This window comes from Thalassophryne amazonica, chromosome 21, assembly GCF_902500255.1.
Source record: "Thalassophryne amazonica chromosome 21, fThaAma1.1, whole genome shotgun sequence".
Taxonomy (NCBI): domain Eukaryota; kingdom Metazoa; phylum Chordata; class Actinopteri; order Batrachoidiformes; family Batrachoididae; genus Thalassophryne; species Thalassophryne amazonica.
The window spans coordinates 30,772,631-30,789,984 of NC_047123.1; the positions used below are offsets into that span (position 1 = coordinate 30,772,631).

At 50.4% G+C, this 17,354-nt stretch overlaps 1 protein-coding gene across 2 annotated transcripts in view; it reads right to left on the minus strand.

Annotated features, from left to right (window-relative positions):
• LOC117503614 (1-phosphatidylinositol 4,5-bisphosphate phosphodiesterase beta-1-like) overlaps positions 1 to 17,354 on the minus strand; it is a 182,571-nt gene that overhangs the window by 158,826 nt on the left and 6,391 nt on the right. For both annotated transcript variants that reach the window (XR_004558591.1, XM_034162872.1), the window contains exon 2: positions 314 to 391. Coding sequence is in view for 1 of the 2 variants with exons in the window: in XM_034162872.1 (XP_034018763.1) it covers positions 314 to 391 (78 nt within the window). In the remaining variant the exon portion in view is untranslated. The remainder of the gene's footprint in view (positions 1 to 313; positions 392 to 17,354) is intronic.

A 17,354-nucleotide genomic window follows, 5' to 3' on the forward strand; every position in this document is an offset into this window, starting at 1 on the left:
ACCAATAGAGCAGAGTACTTACCCATTGTTGAAACCGCAACACAACAATACACTCTACAACAAAAACGTGTTGAAAACAACCTGTTTCAAGCTTAAATTTGCCTCAGAGCAGTGGAGGTCCAAGAGGAGTCTTGTAGAATTGCGGAACGTGGAGGATACTTCACTTGAAGCCCAAATCACATAACTGTACAAGGTACATCGAGTACCAATCATACGTTTGGACACAATTCTAGTGTACGTAAAAACTAATTTTGTACAATATGAACCTTCTAAGGGTTTAGCAGTGAAATCATTGCATCAAGGTTGGCCTTACCTTGTTCTGGTCTGTCCAATAAAGGAAGTAACCCTTGGGGTCAACAGTTAGCGTCACTGGCGTCACAGTGGTTGAATCCTGCAGGACACACACACACACACACACACACACACACACAAAACCCATCAAGGGACCAATTTGTGGTTGTATGTGAGTTTTTCCAGAGATATTCTCAATAATACGGTGCTTTCCCACTCGATTCCAGCCTGACCGCAATGACCCACACAGGAATTGTACATTTGAGACACTCGCACATACCCACACATTTCATGTTTTGTTTTGTTTTTTTCTGTTTTTTGAAACAAATGCTTTCCCATCATTGCCACATACAGGCAAAGCCAAACTTCATGCAGCGAATACACACACACACACACACACACATACACTGACCTCGAGGCATACATGGCAATGCGGATATTATTGGACGCCTCTATAAAAAGAAAAAGCCTTGCTCTTTATTTTCCGCGTGCACAGCGGCTGTGGTTCGGCTGAACAGTAGCATATTGTCCTCGATCAGCGGTGGCTGTGAGATCAGAGATACGAAAAACCGCATCGGGTGCACACAGCAAGTAAATCTTCAAAGTGTCTTCATGAGGCCGCTAATGATGCTGCCATCGTGGCTTTTTGAGACACTACTAATGGTCTGAATCCACTACATGTTTATCACGCTTGGCCGCGACCCCGGTGACACGCGGTGTAGGATGCCAGCAAAGGGCTTGAGCTGAGATACAGCAGACTGGGCCCGCTGGCGTTCAGTCATCCTGATGCTAGATTCTTGGAGAAACACAAAGAAACGCAGAAAGGACAAGAGTGACAGGCTGAGACATCATTCTGTGACGTTTACTGTGGCAGCCTGTGAAATGTTTGAGCACCTCAGTCGGAATGGTTTTGGTTCTGTTCTCGTGATTGCACAGTCTCTGTAGGCCTGACTGAGTGACAATAGATGCAGACCACACTGATGAACACGTGCACGTACACGGTGGTCGCAGCCAGGGGGAAGGAAAAAAGAAAAGAAGGTTCATATTTACAGTTCTTCCACGTAGAATCCAGCTCCAGCGCCTGCATCGTGTGTCGCTGCAGATACAATCCAAACCCGACAAGTCACATCCAGATTTAGATCAGTTCAATAGTTTCTTTTGCTTTTATTTCATTTGATTCATTTAATCTGTTGTAGTGTAAAAGATTCCATGTTTTACGTTTTGTCTGCTTGCATGCACTGATTTTGTCTTTGGGTTTTGTTTTGCTTTTTGTTTTTTACATCTGAGAAGCATCTTTTTAACTTGAGCCAATATTTTCCCTCTGAGACAGTAAGTAGAACATTTAAAAAATGTGGCCAATTAAAAGCTTTACATCAATGAAAAACTGTAAATGTAAATGGGTTACATTTTTGTTTAAACTGTCCCCATTTTTGACTTTGTTCAATGATAGAATCATCATTGTTCCTTGTGTTCTTTTCTTTCTTGTTCCTGTTCTTGTTCTTCTTGTTGTATTTTCTTGTTCTTCATGTCATGTTCTTGTTCTTATTCTTCTTTGTCTTCTTCATCTTCATCATCAAGAGCATAGAACAAGACGAACAAGAACAAAAACAAATGGAAGTACAAGAACATAAAAAAAGATCAAGAAGATGACCATGAAGAACAAAAATAAGAGCATGCAACAAGATGAATGAGAACAAAAACAAATAGAAGTACAAGAAAATGTTGTGAAAGTGTAGTGACACGGACCCACAAAAGGGGGCGCAAATGAACAGACAATAGGAGAAGTTAAATTTGAACACTTTACTGTTGTGAATGCCACAACTACACACAGCAGATTATAGAATGAATACACAGTCAATTAATAAAGGTGTCGTGTGGGCAGGCTCGACGATAGGAGACGTCCGTCTGGAGAAGAACCGGAACCACACGATTTCCTCCGCCACCGAACCAGGAGGATACTGGAGCCGCCAGGTCCCAAGTCCCCCAGGTGGCCACCGTCTCCGCGTGTCAGATCTGGTACTGCTGGCGAAGAGCAAAAACAGTCAGGTGTGGGTGTGTGTACACCCCGTAACAAGTATGGTGGTTATTCCACCTCCACCTCTAATCACACACTCCTGCAGCTCCTGTCTAATCACTTATCTGGCGGAATGCAGAGCGAAGCAGTCGCAGCATACGCCGGTTCTTCGGGAAGACAGCTGCAACAATGTATTTACTGAAAACAACGTTAGGAATACTCAGGCTGAGAAAGTTACCTCCTTGGTAGAACGATATCTCGGCGACATGGAGGTGTCGTCCTGCTTTTATTCGGGGTGAGGCGCAGATGATTGGTGACAGCTGTCATAGCCGATGAGTGACAGCTGTCAACCCGGCCGCTCTTGTGAGGTGGCAGCGCCCTCTCGTGCCTGAAGCCCGCACTTCAGACAGGGCGCCCTCTGGTGGTGGGCCAGCAGTACTTCCTCTTCTGGCGGCCCACACAACAGGACCCCCCCCCCTCAACGGGCGCCTCCTGGCGCCCGACCAGGCTTGTCCGGGTGGCGACGGTAAAAATCGGCCAGGAGGGCCGGGTCCAGGATGAAGCTCCTCTTCACCCAGGAGCGTTCTTCGGGTCCATACCCCTCCCAGTCCACCAAATACTGGAAACCCCAGCCCATTCGACGGACGTTCAGGAGCCGGCGCACTGTCCAAGCCGGCTCCCCGTCAATGATACGGGCAGGAGGCGGCGCCGGACCGGGTGTACAGAGGGGTGAGGTGTGATGTGGTTTTAGTCTCGACACATGGAATACCGGATGGATCTGCAGTGAGGCCGGGAGTTGGAGCCTCACTGCGGCGGGACTGAGGACCTTGAGGATCTTGTAGGGCCCAATATACCGGTCCTTGAGTTTGGGGGAATCAACCTGGAGGGGGATGTCCCTTGTAGATAGCCACACCTCCTGCCCGGGCTGATATGCGGGGGCTGGGGACCGTCGACGGTCTGCATGGGTCTTCGCCCTCGTCCGGCCGAACGGGCGGTGCGCCACACCCGACGGCATCTCCGCAGGTGGGCCTGGACCAAGGGCACACCGACCTCTCCCTCCACCACAGGAAACAAAGGGGGCTGGTACCCCAGACACACCTCGAATGGGGAGAGGCCGGTGGCAGAGGACACTTGGCTGTTATGCGCATACTCGATCCAGGCCAGGTGTTCACTCCAAGCCGTCGGGTGTGCAGATGTGGTACAGAGCAGGGCCTGCTCCAGCTCTTGGTTAGCCCGTTCTGCCTGTCCGTTGGTCTGTGGGTGATACCCAGACGAGAGGCTCACGGTGGCCCCCAGCCCATGCAGACGTACGACATGGTGGACCAGGAGATCCGCTGTCTCCTGGGCCGACGGGAGCTTCGGGAGGGCCACGAAGTGGGCCGCCTTGGAGAACCAGTCCACTATCGTGAGGATGGTGGTGTGCCCCCAGGACGGCGGGAGGCCCGTGACGAAATCCAGACCAATGTGGGACCAGGGGCGATGAGGCACAGGAAGCGGCTGAAGGAGTCCCTGTGCCTTTTGGTGGTCCGCCTTGCCCTTGGCGCAGGTGGTGCAGGCCTGGATGTATGCCCGGACGTCAGCCTCCAGGGACACCCACCAGAAGCGCTGCCGGACCACTGCCACGGTCCTTCGCACCCCTGGGTGGCAGGAGAGCTTGGACCCGTGACAGAAGTCCAGGACGGCAGCCCTGGCCTCTGGTGGGACGTACAGTTTGTTCTTTGGCCCTGTTCCGGGGTCCGGGCTCCGTGCCAGGGCCTCCCGGACGATCTTCTCCACGTCCCAGGTAAGGGTGACCACGATAGCGGACTCCGGTACGATGGGTTCCGGTGGATCCGACAGCTCGGTTTTGACTTCATTTTCATGCACCCGGGACAAGGCATCTGACCTCTGGTTCTTGGTCCCGGGGCGGTAGGTGATCCGGAAGTCAAAACGGCCGAAGAACAGTGACCAGCGGGCTTACCTGGGGTTCAGCCGCCTGGCGGTCCTGATATACTCCAGGTTCCGGTGGTCAGTAAAAACCGTGAATGGCACTGACGCTCCCTCCAACAGATGTCTCCACTCCTCAAGAGCCTCTTTCACCGCTAGGAGTTCTAGATTGCCCACGTCATAGTTCCGTTCTGCTGGGGTCAACCTGCGGGAAAAATAGGCACACGGGTGAAGAACCTTATCGGTCTCTCCGCTCTGGGATAGCACGGCTCCTATCCCTGAGTCAGAGGCGTCCACTTCAACCACAAACTGGCGACTGGGATCGGGCTGCACCAAGACGGGTGCAGTCGAGAAGCGCTGTTTCAACTCCCTGAACGCGGCATCGCACCGATCCGACCAGGTGAAGGGAATCTTTGGTGAGGTCAGGGCTGTCAGGGGGCTAACTACCTGACTATAACCCTTAATGAACCTCCTGTAAAAATTTGCTAAGCCGAGGAACTGTTGCAGCTTCCTACGGCTCGTAGGTTGGGGCCAGTCTCTCACCGCCGCGACCTTAGCCGGATCCGGGGCGACGGAGTTGGAGGAGATGATAAACCCCAGGAAGGACAAAGAGGTGCAGTGAAACTCACACTTCTCGCCCTTCACAAACAGCCGGTTCTCCAACAACCGCTGCAGGACCTGACGTACATGCCGTACATGAGTCTCAGGGTCCAGAGAAAAAATTAGTATATCGTCCAGATATATGAAGACGAATCGGTGCAGGAAGTCCCGCAAGATGTCATTTACCAAAGCTTGGAACGTCGCGGGGGCGTTAGTGAGGCCGAACGGCATGACCAGGTACTCAAAATGACCTAACGGGGTGTTGAATGCCGTCTTCCACTCGTCTCCCTTCCGGACCCAAACCAGGTGATATGCGTTTCTAAGATCCAGCTTTGTGAATATTTTGGCTCCATGCAGGGGGGTGAATACCGAATCTAACAAAGACAACGGGTATCGGTTGCGAACCGTGATCCGTTCAGCCCCCGGTAACCAATGCATGGACGAAGACCGCCATCTTTCTTGCCCACAAAAAAGAAACCTGCTCCCATCGGGGAGGTGGAGTTCCGGATCAGCCCGGCAGTTAAGGAGTCCCGGATGTAGGTCTCCATCGATTCACGCTCAGGTCGTGAGAGGTTGTACAGCCTGCTGGACGGGAACTCTACGCCTGGAATCAAATCGATGGCACAATCGTACGGACGGTGCGGGGGAAGGGTGAGTGCCAGATCCTTGCTGAAAACGTCAGCAAGATCGTGGTACTCAACCGGCACCGCCGACAGATTGGGAGGGACTTTGACCTGCTTCTTAACCTGGGAACCGGGAGGAACCGAGGATCCTAAACACACCCGATGGCAGGTCTCGCTCCACTGAACCACCACCCCGGATGGCCAATCAATCCGGGGATTGTGTTTTAACATCCATGGGAACCCCAGAATCACACGGGAGGTAGAGGGAGTCACAAAAAACTCTATCTCCTCCCGATGATTCCCTGACACCAACAGAGTTACTGGTAGTGTCCTGTGTGTGATTAAAGGGAGTAGGGTGCCATCCAGTGCTCGCACCTGCAATGGCGAAGGAAGCGCCACCAGAGGGACCCCTACCTCCCTAGCCCATCTGCTGTCTAGCAGATTCCCTTCTGACCCTGTGTCTACCAGTGCTGGGGCCTGAAGGGTTAAATTCCTGCTAAGGATTGTAACTGGGAGTCGTGTGGAAATATGTGTGTGTCCCACGTGAATGTCTTGGCCCACCCTAAGCCCAGTCTCTAGGGGCGGGCGTTGGTGTTTAACCATTCGGGGCAGTCTCTCATTTGATGCTCAATTGAGCCGCAGACAAAGCACGCCCCGCGGGGAAGCCTCCTCTGTCTATTCGGTGGTCTGAATGTGGCCCTGCTCGTGTCCATAGCTTCATCAGCAGGGGGAGCTGTAGCCACACGGAGCGTAGAGGCCGTGGAGTGTGGGAAGGGCGGAACTTTTTTGGACCCGGAAGGAAGAGGGACGGCGCGTGCCCGGCCACACCCCTCGTCCCGTTCCCGACGGCGTTCCTCCAACCGATTGTCTAACCATATAACGAGGTCAATAAGCCCATCTAATTCCCATGGTTCGTCCTTGGCCACCAGGTGCTCCTTCAGGACCGACAACAGTCCGTTTACGAAGGCGGCGCAGAGCGCAGCGTTATTCCAGCCGGACCTCGCAGCCGCAATGCGGAAGTCGACTGCATAAGCGGCTGCGCTCCGGCGTCCCTGTCTCATTGACAGCAGCACAGTTGAAGCGGTCTCTCCCCTGTTAGGGTGGTCAAACACGGTTTTAAACTCCCTCACAAACCCAGTGTACGTATGAAGGAGCCGTGAATTTTGCTCCCAAAGTGCCGTAGCCCAAGCGCGTGCCTCTCCTCGAAGCAGATTAATCACATAAGCTACCTTACTAGCATCAGACGCGTACATGACGGGACGTTGTGCAAATTTGAACACTTTACTGTTGTGAATGCCACAACTACACACAGCAGATTATAGAATGAATACAAAGTCAATTAATAAAGGTGTCGTGTGGGCAGGCTCGACGATAGGAGACGTCCGTCTGGAGAAGAACTGGAACCACACGATTTCCTCCGCCACCGAACCAGGAGGATACTGGAGCCGTCAGGTCCCGAGTCTCCCAGGTGGCCACCGGCTCCGCGTGTCGGATCTGGTACTGCTGGCGAAGAGCAAAAACAGTCAGGTGTGGGTGTGTGTACACCCCGTAACAAGTATGGTGGTTATTCCACCTCCACCTCTAATCACACACTCGTGCAGCTCCTGTCTAATCACTTATCTGGCGGAATGCAGAGCGAAGCAGTCGCAGCATATGCCGGTTCTTCGGGAAGACAGCTGCAACAATGTATTTACTGAAAACAACGTTAGGAATACTCAGGCTGAGAAAGTTACCTCCTTGGTAGAACGATATCTCGGCGACGTGGTGGAGGTGTCGTCCTGCTTTTATTCGGGGTGAGGCGCAGATGATTGGTGACAGCTGTCATAGCCGATGAGTGACAGCTGTCAACCCGGCCGCTCTTGTGAGGTGGCAGCGCCCTCTCGTGCCTGAAGCCCGCACTTCAGACAGGGCGCCCTCTGGTGGTGGGCCAGCAGTACCTCCTCTTCTGGCAGCCCACACAACAGAAAATACAAGATCAAGAAGAAGACAATGAAGAAAAAAATCAGAGCATGCAACAAGACAAACAAGAACAAAAACAAATAGAAGTACAAGAAAATACAAGATCAAGATGAAGACCATGAAGAACAATAATAAGAGCATACAACAACATAATCAAGAACAAAAACAAATAGAAGTACAAGAAAATACAAGATCAAGACGAAGACCATGAAGAACAATAATAAGAGCATACAAGATGAACAAGAACAAAAACAAATAGAACTACAAGAAAATGCAAGAGTACGATCAAGAAGACCATGAAAAACAAAAATAAGAGCATGTAACAAGACAAACAAGAACAAAAACAAATAGAAGTACAAGAAAATACAAGAAGATTAAGAACAAGACCATGAAGAACAAAAATAAGAGCATACAACAAGATAAACAAGACGAACAACAACAACAACAATAAGAAGAAGTACATGAAAATTCAACAAGGAGTAGATCAAGAAGAAGAACAAGAGGATCAAGAAGAACAAAATACAAGAAGAAGAACAAATGGAACGTGAAGAGCAAGGCAAAGAAGAGCCTGAAGAACAACAATAACAAGAACATGAAGAACAAGAAAATACAATAAGAAGACCTCGAAGAAGAACAAGAACAGGAAGAATGAAAAGAACACAAAGAATCATGACAATTCGGTATTTTTTCCTGAGATGAAATAAAAAAATGTTTTTGAACATATTAAAATGTCAATCCAGCTCCAGCGCCTGCATCGTGTGTCGCTGCAGATACAATCCAAACCCGACAAGTCACATCCAGATTTAGATCAGTTCAATAGTTTCTTTTGCTTTTATTTCATTTGATTCATTTAATCTGTTGTAGTGTAAAAGATTCCATGTTTTACGTTTTGTCTGCTTGCATGCACTGATTTTGTCTTTGGGTTTTGTTTTGCTTTTTGTTTTTTACATCTGAGAAGCATCTTTTTAACTTGAGCCAATATTTTCCCTCTGAGACAGTAAGTAGAACATTTAAAAAATGTGGCCAATTAAAAGCTTTACATCAATGAAAAACTGTAAATGTAAATGGGTTACATTTTTGTTTAAACTGTCCCCATTTTTGACTTTGTTCAATGATAGAATCATCATTGTTCCTTGTGTTCTTTTCTTTCTTGTTCCTGTTCTTGTTCTTCTTGTTGTATTTTCTTGTTCTTCATGTCATGTTCTTGTTCTTATTCTTCTTTGTCTTCTTCATCTTCATCATCAAGAGCATAGAACAAGACGAACAAGAACAAAAACAAATGGAAGTACAAGAACATAAAAAAAGATCAAGAAGATGACCATGAAGAACAAAAATAAGAGCATGCAACAAGATGAATGAGAACAAAAACAAATAGAAGTACAAGAAAATGTTGTGAAAGTGTAGTGACACGGACCCACAAAAGGGGGCGCAAATGAACAGACAATAGGAGAAGTTAAATTTGAACACTTTACTGTTGTGAATGCCACAACTACACACAGCAGATTATAGAATGAATACACAGTCAATTAATAAAGGTGTCGTGTGGGCAGGCTCGACGATAGGAGACGTCCGTCTGGAGAAGAACCGGAACCACACGATTTCCTCCGCCACCGAACCAGGAGGATACTGGAGCCGCCAGGTCCCAAGTCCCCCAGGTGGCCACCGTCTCCGCGTGTCAGATCTGGTACTGCTGGCGAAGAGCAAAAACAGTCAGGTGTGGGTGTGTGTACACCCCGTAACAAGTATGGTGGTTATTCCACCTCCACCTCTAATCACACACTCCTGCAGCTCCTGTCTAATCACTTATCTGGCGGAATGCAGAGCGAAGCAGTCGCAGCATACGCCGGTTCTTCGGGAAGACAGCTGCAACAATGTATTTACTGAAAACAACGTTAGGAATACTCAGGCTGAGAAAGTTACCTCCTTGGTAGAACGATATCTCGGCGACATGGAGGTGTCGTCCTGCTTTTATTCGGGGTGAGGCGCAGATGATTGGTGACAGCTGTCATAGCCGATGAGTGACAGCTGTCAACCCGGCCGCTCTTGTGAGGTGGCAGCGCCCTCTCGTGCCTGAAGCCCGCACTTCAGACAGGGCGCCCTCTGGTGGTGGGCCAGCAGTACTTCCTCTTCTGGCGGCCCACACAACAGGACCCCCCCCCCCCTCAACGGGCGCCTCCTGGCGCCCGACCAGGCTTGTCCGGGTGGCGACGGTAAAAATCGGCCAGGAGGGCCGGGTCCAGGATGAAGCTCCTCTTCACCCAGGAGCGTTCTTCGGGTCCATACCCCTCCCAGTCCACCAAATACTGGAAACCCCAGCCCATTCGACGGACGTTCAGGAGCCGGCGCACTGTCCAAGCCGGCTCCCCGTCAATGATACGGGCAGGAGGCGGCGCCGGACCGGGTGTACAGAGGGGTGAGGTGTGATGTGGTTTTAGTCTCGACACATGGAATACCGGATGGATCTGCAGTGAGGCCGGGAGTTGGAGCCTCACTGCGGCGGGACTGAGGACCTTGAGGATCTTGTAGGGCCCAATATACCGGTCCTTGAGTTTGGGGGAATCAACCTGGAGGGGGATGTCCCTTGTAGATAGCCACACCTCCTGCCCGGGCTGATATGCGGGGGCTGGGGACCGTCGACGGTCTGCATGGGTCTTCGCCCTCGTCCGGCCGAACGGGCGGTGCGCCACACCCGACGGCATCTCCGCAGGTGGGCCTGGACCAAGGGCACACCGACCTCTCCCTCCACCACAGGAAACAAAGGGGGCTGGTACCCCAGACACACCTCGAATGGGGAGAGGCCGGTGGCAGAGGACACTTGGCTGTTATGCGCATACTCGATCCAGGCCAGGTGTTCACTCCAAGCCGTCGGGTGTGCAGATGTGGTACAGAGCAGGGCCTGCTCCAGCTCTTGGTTAGCCCGTTCTGCCTGTCCGTTGGTCTGTGGGTGATACCCAGACGAGAGGCTCACGGTGGCCCCCAGCCCATGCAGACGTACGACATGGTGGACCAGGAGATCCGCTGTCTCCTGGGCCGACGGGAGCTTCGGGAGGGCCACGAAGTGGGCCGCCTTGGAGAACCAGTCCACTATCGTGAGGATGGTGGTGTGCCCCCAGGACGGCGGGAGGCCCGTGACGAAATCCAGACCAATGTGGGACCAGGGGCGATGAGGCACAGGAAGCGGCTGAAGGAGTCCCTGTGCCTTTTGGTGGTCCGCCTTGCCCTTGGCGCAGGTGGTGCAGGCCTGGATGTATGCCCGGACGTCAGCCTCCAGGGACACCCACCAGAAGCGCTGCCGGACCACTGCCACGGTCCTTCGCACCCCTGGGTGGCAGGAGAGCTTGGACCCGTGACAGAAGTCCAGGACGGCAGCCCTGGCCTCTGGTGGGACGTACAGTTTGTTCTTTGGCCCTGTTCCGGGGTCCGGGCTCCGTGCCAGGGCCTCCCGGACGATCTTCTCCACGTCCCAGGTAAGGGTGACCACGATAGCGGACTCCGGTACGATGGGTTCCGGTGGATCCGACAGCTCGGTTTTGACTTCATTTTCATGCACCCGGGACAAGGCATCTGACCTCTGGTTCTTGGTCCCGGGGCGGTAGGTGATCCGGAAGTCAAAACGGCCGAAGAACAGTGACCAGCGGGCTTACCTGGGGTTCAGCCGCCTGGCGGTCCTGATATACTCCAGGTTCCGGTGGTCAGTAAAAACCGTGAATGGCACTGACGCTCCCTCCAACAGATGTCTCCACTCCTCAAGAGCCTCTTTCACCGCTAGGAGTTCTAGATTGCCCACGTCATAGTTCCGTTCTGCTGGGGTCAACCTGCGGGAAAAATAGGCACACGGGTGAAGAACCTTATCGGTCTCTCCGCTCTGGGATAGCACGGCTCCTATCCCTGAGTCAGAGGCGTCCACTTCAACCACAAACTGGCGACTGGGATCGGGCTGCACCAAGACGGGTGCAGTCGAGAAGCGCTGTTTCAACTCCCTGAACGCGGCATCGCACCGATCCGACCAGGTGAAGGGAATCTTTGGTGAGGTCAGGGCTGTCAGGGGGCTAACTACCTGACTATAACCCTTAATGAACCTCCTGTAAAAATTTGCTAAGCCGAGGAACTGTTGCAGCTTCCTACGGCTCGTAGGTTGGGGCCAGTCTCTCACCGCCGCGACCTTAGCCGGATCCGGGGCGACGGAGTTGGAGGAGATGATAAACCCCAGGAAGGACAAAGAGGTGCAGTGAAACTCACACTTCTCGCCCTTCACAAACAGCCGGTTCTCCAACAACCGCTGCAGGACCTGACGTACATGCCGTACATGAGTCTCAGGGTCCAGAGAAAAATTAGTATATCGTCCAGATATATGAAGACGAATCGGTGCAGGAAGTCCCGCAAGATGTCATTTACCAAAGCTTGGAACGTCGCGGGGGCGTTAGTGAGGCCGAACGGCATGACCAGGTACTCAAAATGACCTAACGGGGTGTTGAATGCCGTCTTCCACTCGTCTCCCTTCCGGACCCAAACCAGGTGATATGCGTTTCTAAGATCCAGCTTTGTGAATATTTTGGCTCCATGCAGGGGGGTGAATACCGAATCTAACAAAGACAACGGGTATCGGTTGCGAACCGTGATCCGTTCAGCCCCCGGTAACCAATGCATGGACGAAGACCGCCATCTTTCTTGCCCACAAAAAAGAAACCTGCTCCCATCGGGGAGGTGGAGTTCCGGATCAGCCCGGCAGTTAAGGAGTCCCGGATGTAGGTCTCCATCGATTCACGCTCAGGTCGTGAGAGGTTGTACAGCCTGCTGGACGGGAACTCTACGCCTGGAATCAAATCGATGGCACAATCGTACGGACGGTGCGGGGGAAGGGTGAGTGCCAGATCCTTGCTGAAAACGTCAGCAAGATCGTGGTACTCAACCGGCACCGCCGACAGATTGGGAGGGACTTTGACCTGCTTCTTAACCTGGGAACCGGGAGGAACCGAGGATCCTAAACACACCCGATGGCAGGTCTCGCTCCACTGAACCACCACCCCGGATGGCCAATCAATCCGGGGATTGTGTTTTAACATCCATGGGAACCCCAGAATCACACGGGAGGTAGAGGGAGTCACAAAAAACTCTATCTCCTCCCGATGATTCCCTGACACCAACAGAGTTACTGGTAGTGTCCTGTGTGTGATTAAAGGGAGTAGGGTGCCATCCAGTGCTCGCACCTGCAATGGCGAAGGAAGCGCCACCAGAGGGACCCCTACCTCCCTAGCCCATCTGCTGTCTAGCAGATTCCCTTCTGACCCTGTGTCTACCAGTGCTGGGGCCTGAAGGGTTAAATTCCTGCTAAGGATTGTAACTGGGAGTCGTGTGGAAATATGTGTGTGTCCCACGTGAATGTCTTGGCCCACCCTAAGCCCAGTCTCTAGGGGCGGGCGTTGGTGTTTAACCATTCGGGGCAGTCTCTCATTTGATGCTCAATTGAGCCGCAGACAAAGCACGCCCCGCGGGGAAGCCTCCTCTGTCTATTCGGTGGTCTGAATGTGGCCCTGCTCGTGTCCATAGCTTCATCAGCAGGGGGAGCTGTAGCCACACGGAGCGTAGAGGCCGTGGAGTGTGGGAAGGGCGGAACTTTTTTTGGACCCGGAAGGAAGAGGGACGGCGCGTGCCCGGCCACACCCCTCGTCCCGTTCCCGACGGCGTTCCTCCAACCGATTGTCTAACCATATAACGAGGTCAATAAGCCCATCTAATTCCCATGGTTCGTCCTTGGCCACCAGGTGCTCCTTCAGGACCGACAACAGTCCGTTTACGAAGGCGGCGCAGAGCGCAGCGTTATTCCAGCCGGACCTCGCAGCCGCAATGCGGAAGTCGACTGCATAAGCGGCTGCGCTCCGGCGTCCCTGTCTCATTGACAGCAGCACAGTTGAAGCGGTCTCTCCCCTGTTAGGGTGGTCAAACACGGTTTTAAACTCCCTCACAAACCCAGTGTACGTATGAAGGAGCCGTGAATTTTGCTCCCAAAGTGCCGTAGCCCAAGCGCGTGCCTCTCCTCGAAGCAGATTAATCACATAAGCTACCTTACTAGCATCAGACGCGTACATGACGGGACGTTGTGCAAAGACGAGCGAACACTGCATAAGAAAGTCCGCGCACTTCTCCACACAGCCTCCGTACGGCTCTGGGGGGCTTATGTATGCTTCAGGGGATGGTGGGAGGGGTTGTTGAACAACCAGTGGAATGTTTATATCCTGCACAGGGTCGGCAGGAGGAGGAGCTGCAGCAGCGCCCTCAGCGCTCTCTGCCACCTGTGCGGAGAGAGCCTCCACCCTGCGGTTCAGGAGGATGTTTTGCTCGGTCATCTGATCCAACCGAGCCGTAAAGGCGGTGAGGATGTGCTGCAACTCACCAATCACGCCTCCTGCAGACGCCTGTGCACCCTGCTCTCCCATTGGCCGTTCAACTGCTGGGTGACGCCCCTCGGAGTCCATGACGCTGGCCGAGATATCCTGTTGTGAAAGTGTAGTGACACGGACCCACAACAGGGGGCGCAAATGAACGGACAATAGGAGAAGTTAAATTTGAACACTTTACTGTTGTGAATGCCACAACTACACACAGCAGATTATAGAATGAATACAAAGTCAATTAATAAAGGTGTCGTGTGGGCAGGCTCGACGATAGGAGACGTCCGTCTGGAGAAGAACTGGAACCACACGATTTCCTCCGCCACCGAACCAGGAGGATACTGGAGCCGTCAGGTCCCGAGTCTCCCAGGTGGCCACCGGCTCCGCGTGTCGGATCTGGTACTGCTGGCGAAGAGCAAAAACAGTCAGGTGTGGGTGTGTGTACACCCCGTAACAAGTATGGTGGTTATTCCACCTCCACCTCTAATCACACACTCGTGCAGCTCCTGTCTAATCACTTATCTGGCGGAATGCAGAGCGAAGCAGTCGCAGCATATGCCGGTTCTTCGGGAAGACAGCTGCAACAATGTATTTACTGAAAACAACGTTAGGAATACTCAGGCTGAGAAAGTTACCTCCTTGGTAGAACGATATCTCGGCGACGTGGTGGAGGTGTCGTCCTGCTTTTATTCGGGGTGAGGCGCAGATGATTGGTGACAGCTGTCATAGCCGATGAGTGACAGCTGTCAACCCGGCCGCTCTTGTGAGGTGGCAGCGCCCTCTCGTGCCTGAAGCCCGCACTTCAGACAGGGCGCCCTCTGGTGGTGGGCCAGCAGTACCTCCTCTTCTGGCAGCCCACACAACAGAAAATACAAGATCAAGAAGAAGACAATGAAGAAAAAAATCAGAGCATGCAACAAGACAAACAAGAACAAAAACAAATAGAAGTACAAGAAAATACAAGATCAAGATGAAGACCATGAAGAACAATAATAAGAGCATACAACAACATAATCAAGAACAAAAACAAATAGAAGTACAAGAAAATACAAGATCAAGACGAAGACCATGAAGAACAATAATAAGAGCATACAAGATGAACAAGAACAAAAACAAATAGAACTACAAGAAAATGCAAGAGTACGATCAAGAAGACCATGAAAAACAAAAATAAGAGCATGTAACAAGACAAACAAGAACAAAAACAAATAGAAGTACAAGAAAATACAAGAAGATTAAGAACAAGACCATGAAGAACAAAAATAAGAGCATACAACAAGATAAACAAGACGAACAACAACAACAACAATAAGAAGAAGTACATGAAAATTCAACAAGGAGTAGATCAAGAAGAAGAACAAGAGGATCAAGAAGAACAAAATACAAGAAGAAGAACAAATGGAACGTGAAGAGCAAGGCAAAGAAGAGCCTGAAGAACAACAATAACAAGAACATGAAGAACAAGAAAATACAATAAGAAGACCTCGAAGAAGAACAAGAACAGGAAGAATGAAAAGAACACAAAGAATCATGACAATTCGGTATTTTTTCCTGAGATGAAATAAAAAAATGTTTTTGAACATATTAAAATGTCAAAAATAAAAGGTCCCTCACCATTGTGAAAAAGAAAGTTAAATAAAAGCATATCATAAAATCCCAAACACCACCAAAATTTTATGTGATTTTAGTCATCGTTGGATTGATCATTCCACCAAGTTTTGTTGAAATTGTCTGAAAGCCTTTTGGCAAACAAACAAATGCTTTTGATCTTATAACCTCCTGGGTGGATGAGAGAAGGACTGATGGACTGAAAAAAATAAAAGCTTGAGAGCATGTCTAATGATGTGGGAGCCGTTACGTTCACCCGCGCCTTTCTTAATGTACTAGGTCTCTGTGGTCAACACGCCATCAGACACATTAAGTCATTATAGACACTTAGCATGGAATTTCTCTCAGAAAAAAAACACACAAGTGTGTACAAATTTATAGGTTAGAGGTCTTTTGTTAAGATTAGCACATCTCAAAGGAAACCAGAAAAGTTTCTGCATTGTGACTGGACTGCCTTTTTAAAAATTAATTGTATTAATTTATTTTTTACAATGATTTGTGAATTGTGTAAGAACATCCATGTTGTGGCCAGCCTTTTAGCTGCCTCTCTCCCCTTCCCTTTTTAACCTCTTGTGTGTAGTTTGTCCGTTTTCCCTCCAGGTGGCGTGCTGCAGAGGCGAGGAACACCTGCTGCTCATCAGCTACTTGCACCTGATTCTCATCTGCGGCTCATCAGGAGTGGGTTACTTAAACCCAGACTTTGAGCTCAGTCACTTCAGGATTCTAAACGTGTCTCTCCATGAGAAATCCATGACCGTGTCTACACTGACGCTTCCATGTGCTCTGACATCTGAGCTTTCCACAGCTCATCTCAAGGTAACCTGGCCAACTCTAATTTCCACATTGGAGCTCCTTGATGTTTTTAGTGTTTCCAAACATTCTCCTGTGCAGTTCCCTTCTCACACTCATTCCTGACTCCCACACCACATTCTGCACGACATCACTTTGAAACTCTCCGGCTCTCAGCTACAGAGCGCGTAGCTCTGCCACACTTCAGTTAAGTTCCTGCATGTCTGTGAGATCCCGTTCTCACGCTGCTCCTGTTTGTGACTGTGCATGACTAAGAACTGTTTTCCAAAAACTGTCTCAAGAACTGTTTTCCAAGAACTGTATGAACTCTGACACTGAACCACTAAGAACTTTCCAAGTTGTTTCTAAAAGTCAAGTCCTGCATAGCTGGAACTGCTTCACAAGACACGCAGCACCTGACCTCTGAAGATATTCATGAACTGTGAATAATTCCTGAACAGCAAATCTCATTTCCAGTTCTGTCAACATTCCTGGTTTAAACCTTCAGTGAACTGTCTGTTGTTAAAGGCTTCATTGTTATGAGTGCGATCACACACTTTTGCTCTCCTCCCTTCTCCTAGTTCCTGTTCTTGGCTATGTGCGTCCCACCTAGCCCCGGTTCCAGCTCCATATACTCCAGGATTGCAGCTCTCTTTCTAGACTGGCCCGGGAACCTGCAGCTCCCTAATTTCCACCGCTACAAGCGGGCTGACTCTCCACTCTGCAGGCACCCCCAGCGCAGCATTATTATTTTCTTATTTAAGGTAAATAAATATCTTTACATTCACAACCAGTTCTGTTCTTTGCTCCCGGCATTTAAGTTCATCACCTGTACCGCTCCGGTTCCGTCCGGACCTCTAACCATAACAAACCATCCTAAAAGAAAACTATTCCAGGCAGGAGATCCTGTGATTATTTTAGAGAAAATATATAAAATTTGCATAAAAACACATCTTAGACATCTTACCATTTTTAAAAGATTACAGAGTTCCCTGCTGAGTTCTGATTAATATCTTATTCAAGACACACCACACCAAAAAAGCCTTTAGAAAGCATAAAATATCAGGATTCAGTATTCATGCACCCAGCATCATCTTTCACATATTTTGCATCACACCAGAGTTTGTAAAACAAAAGGTCTCTTTCTTAGAAGCT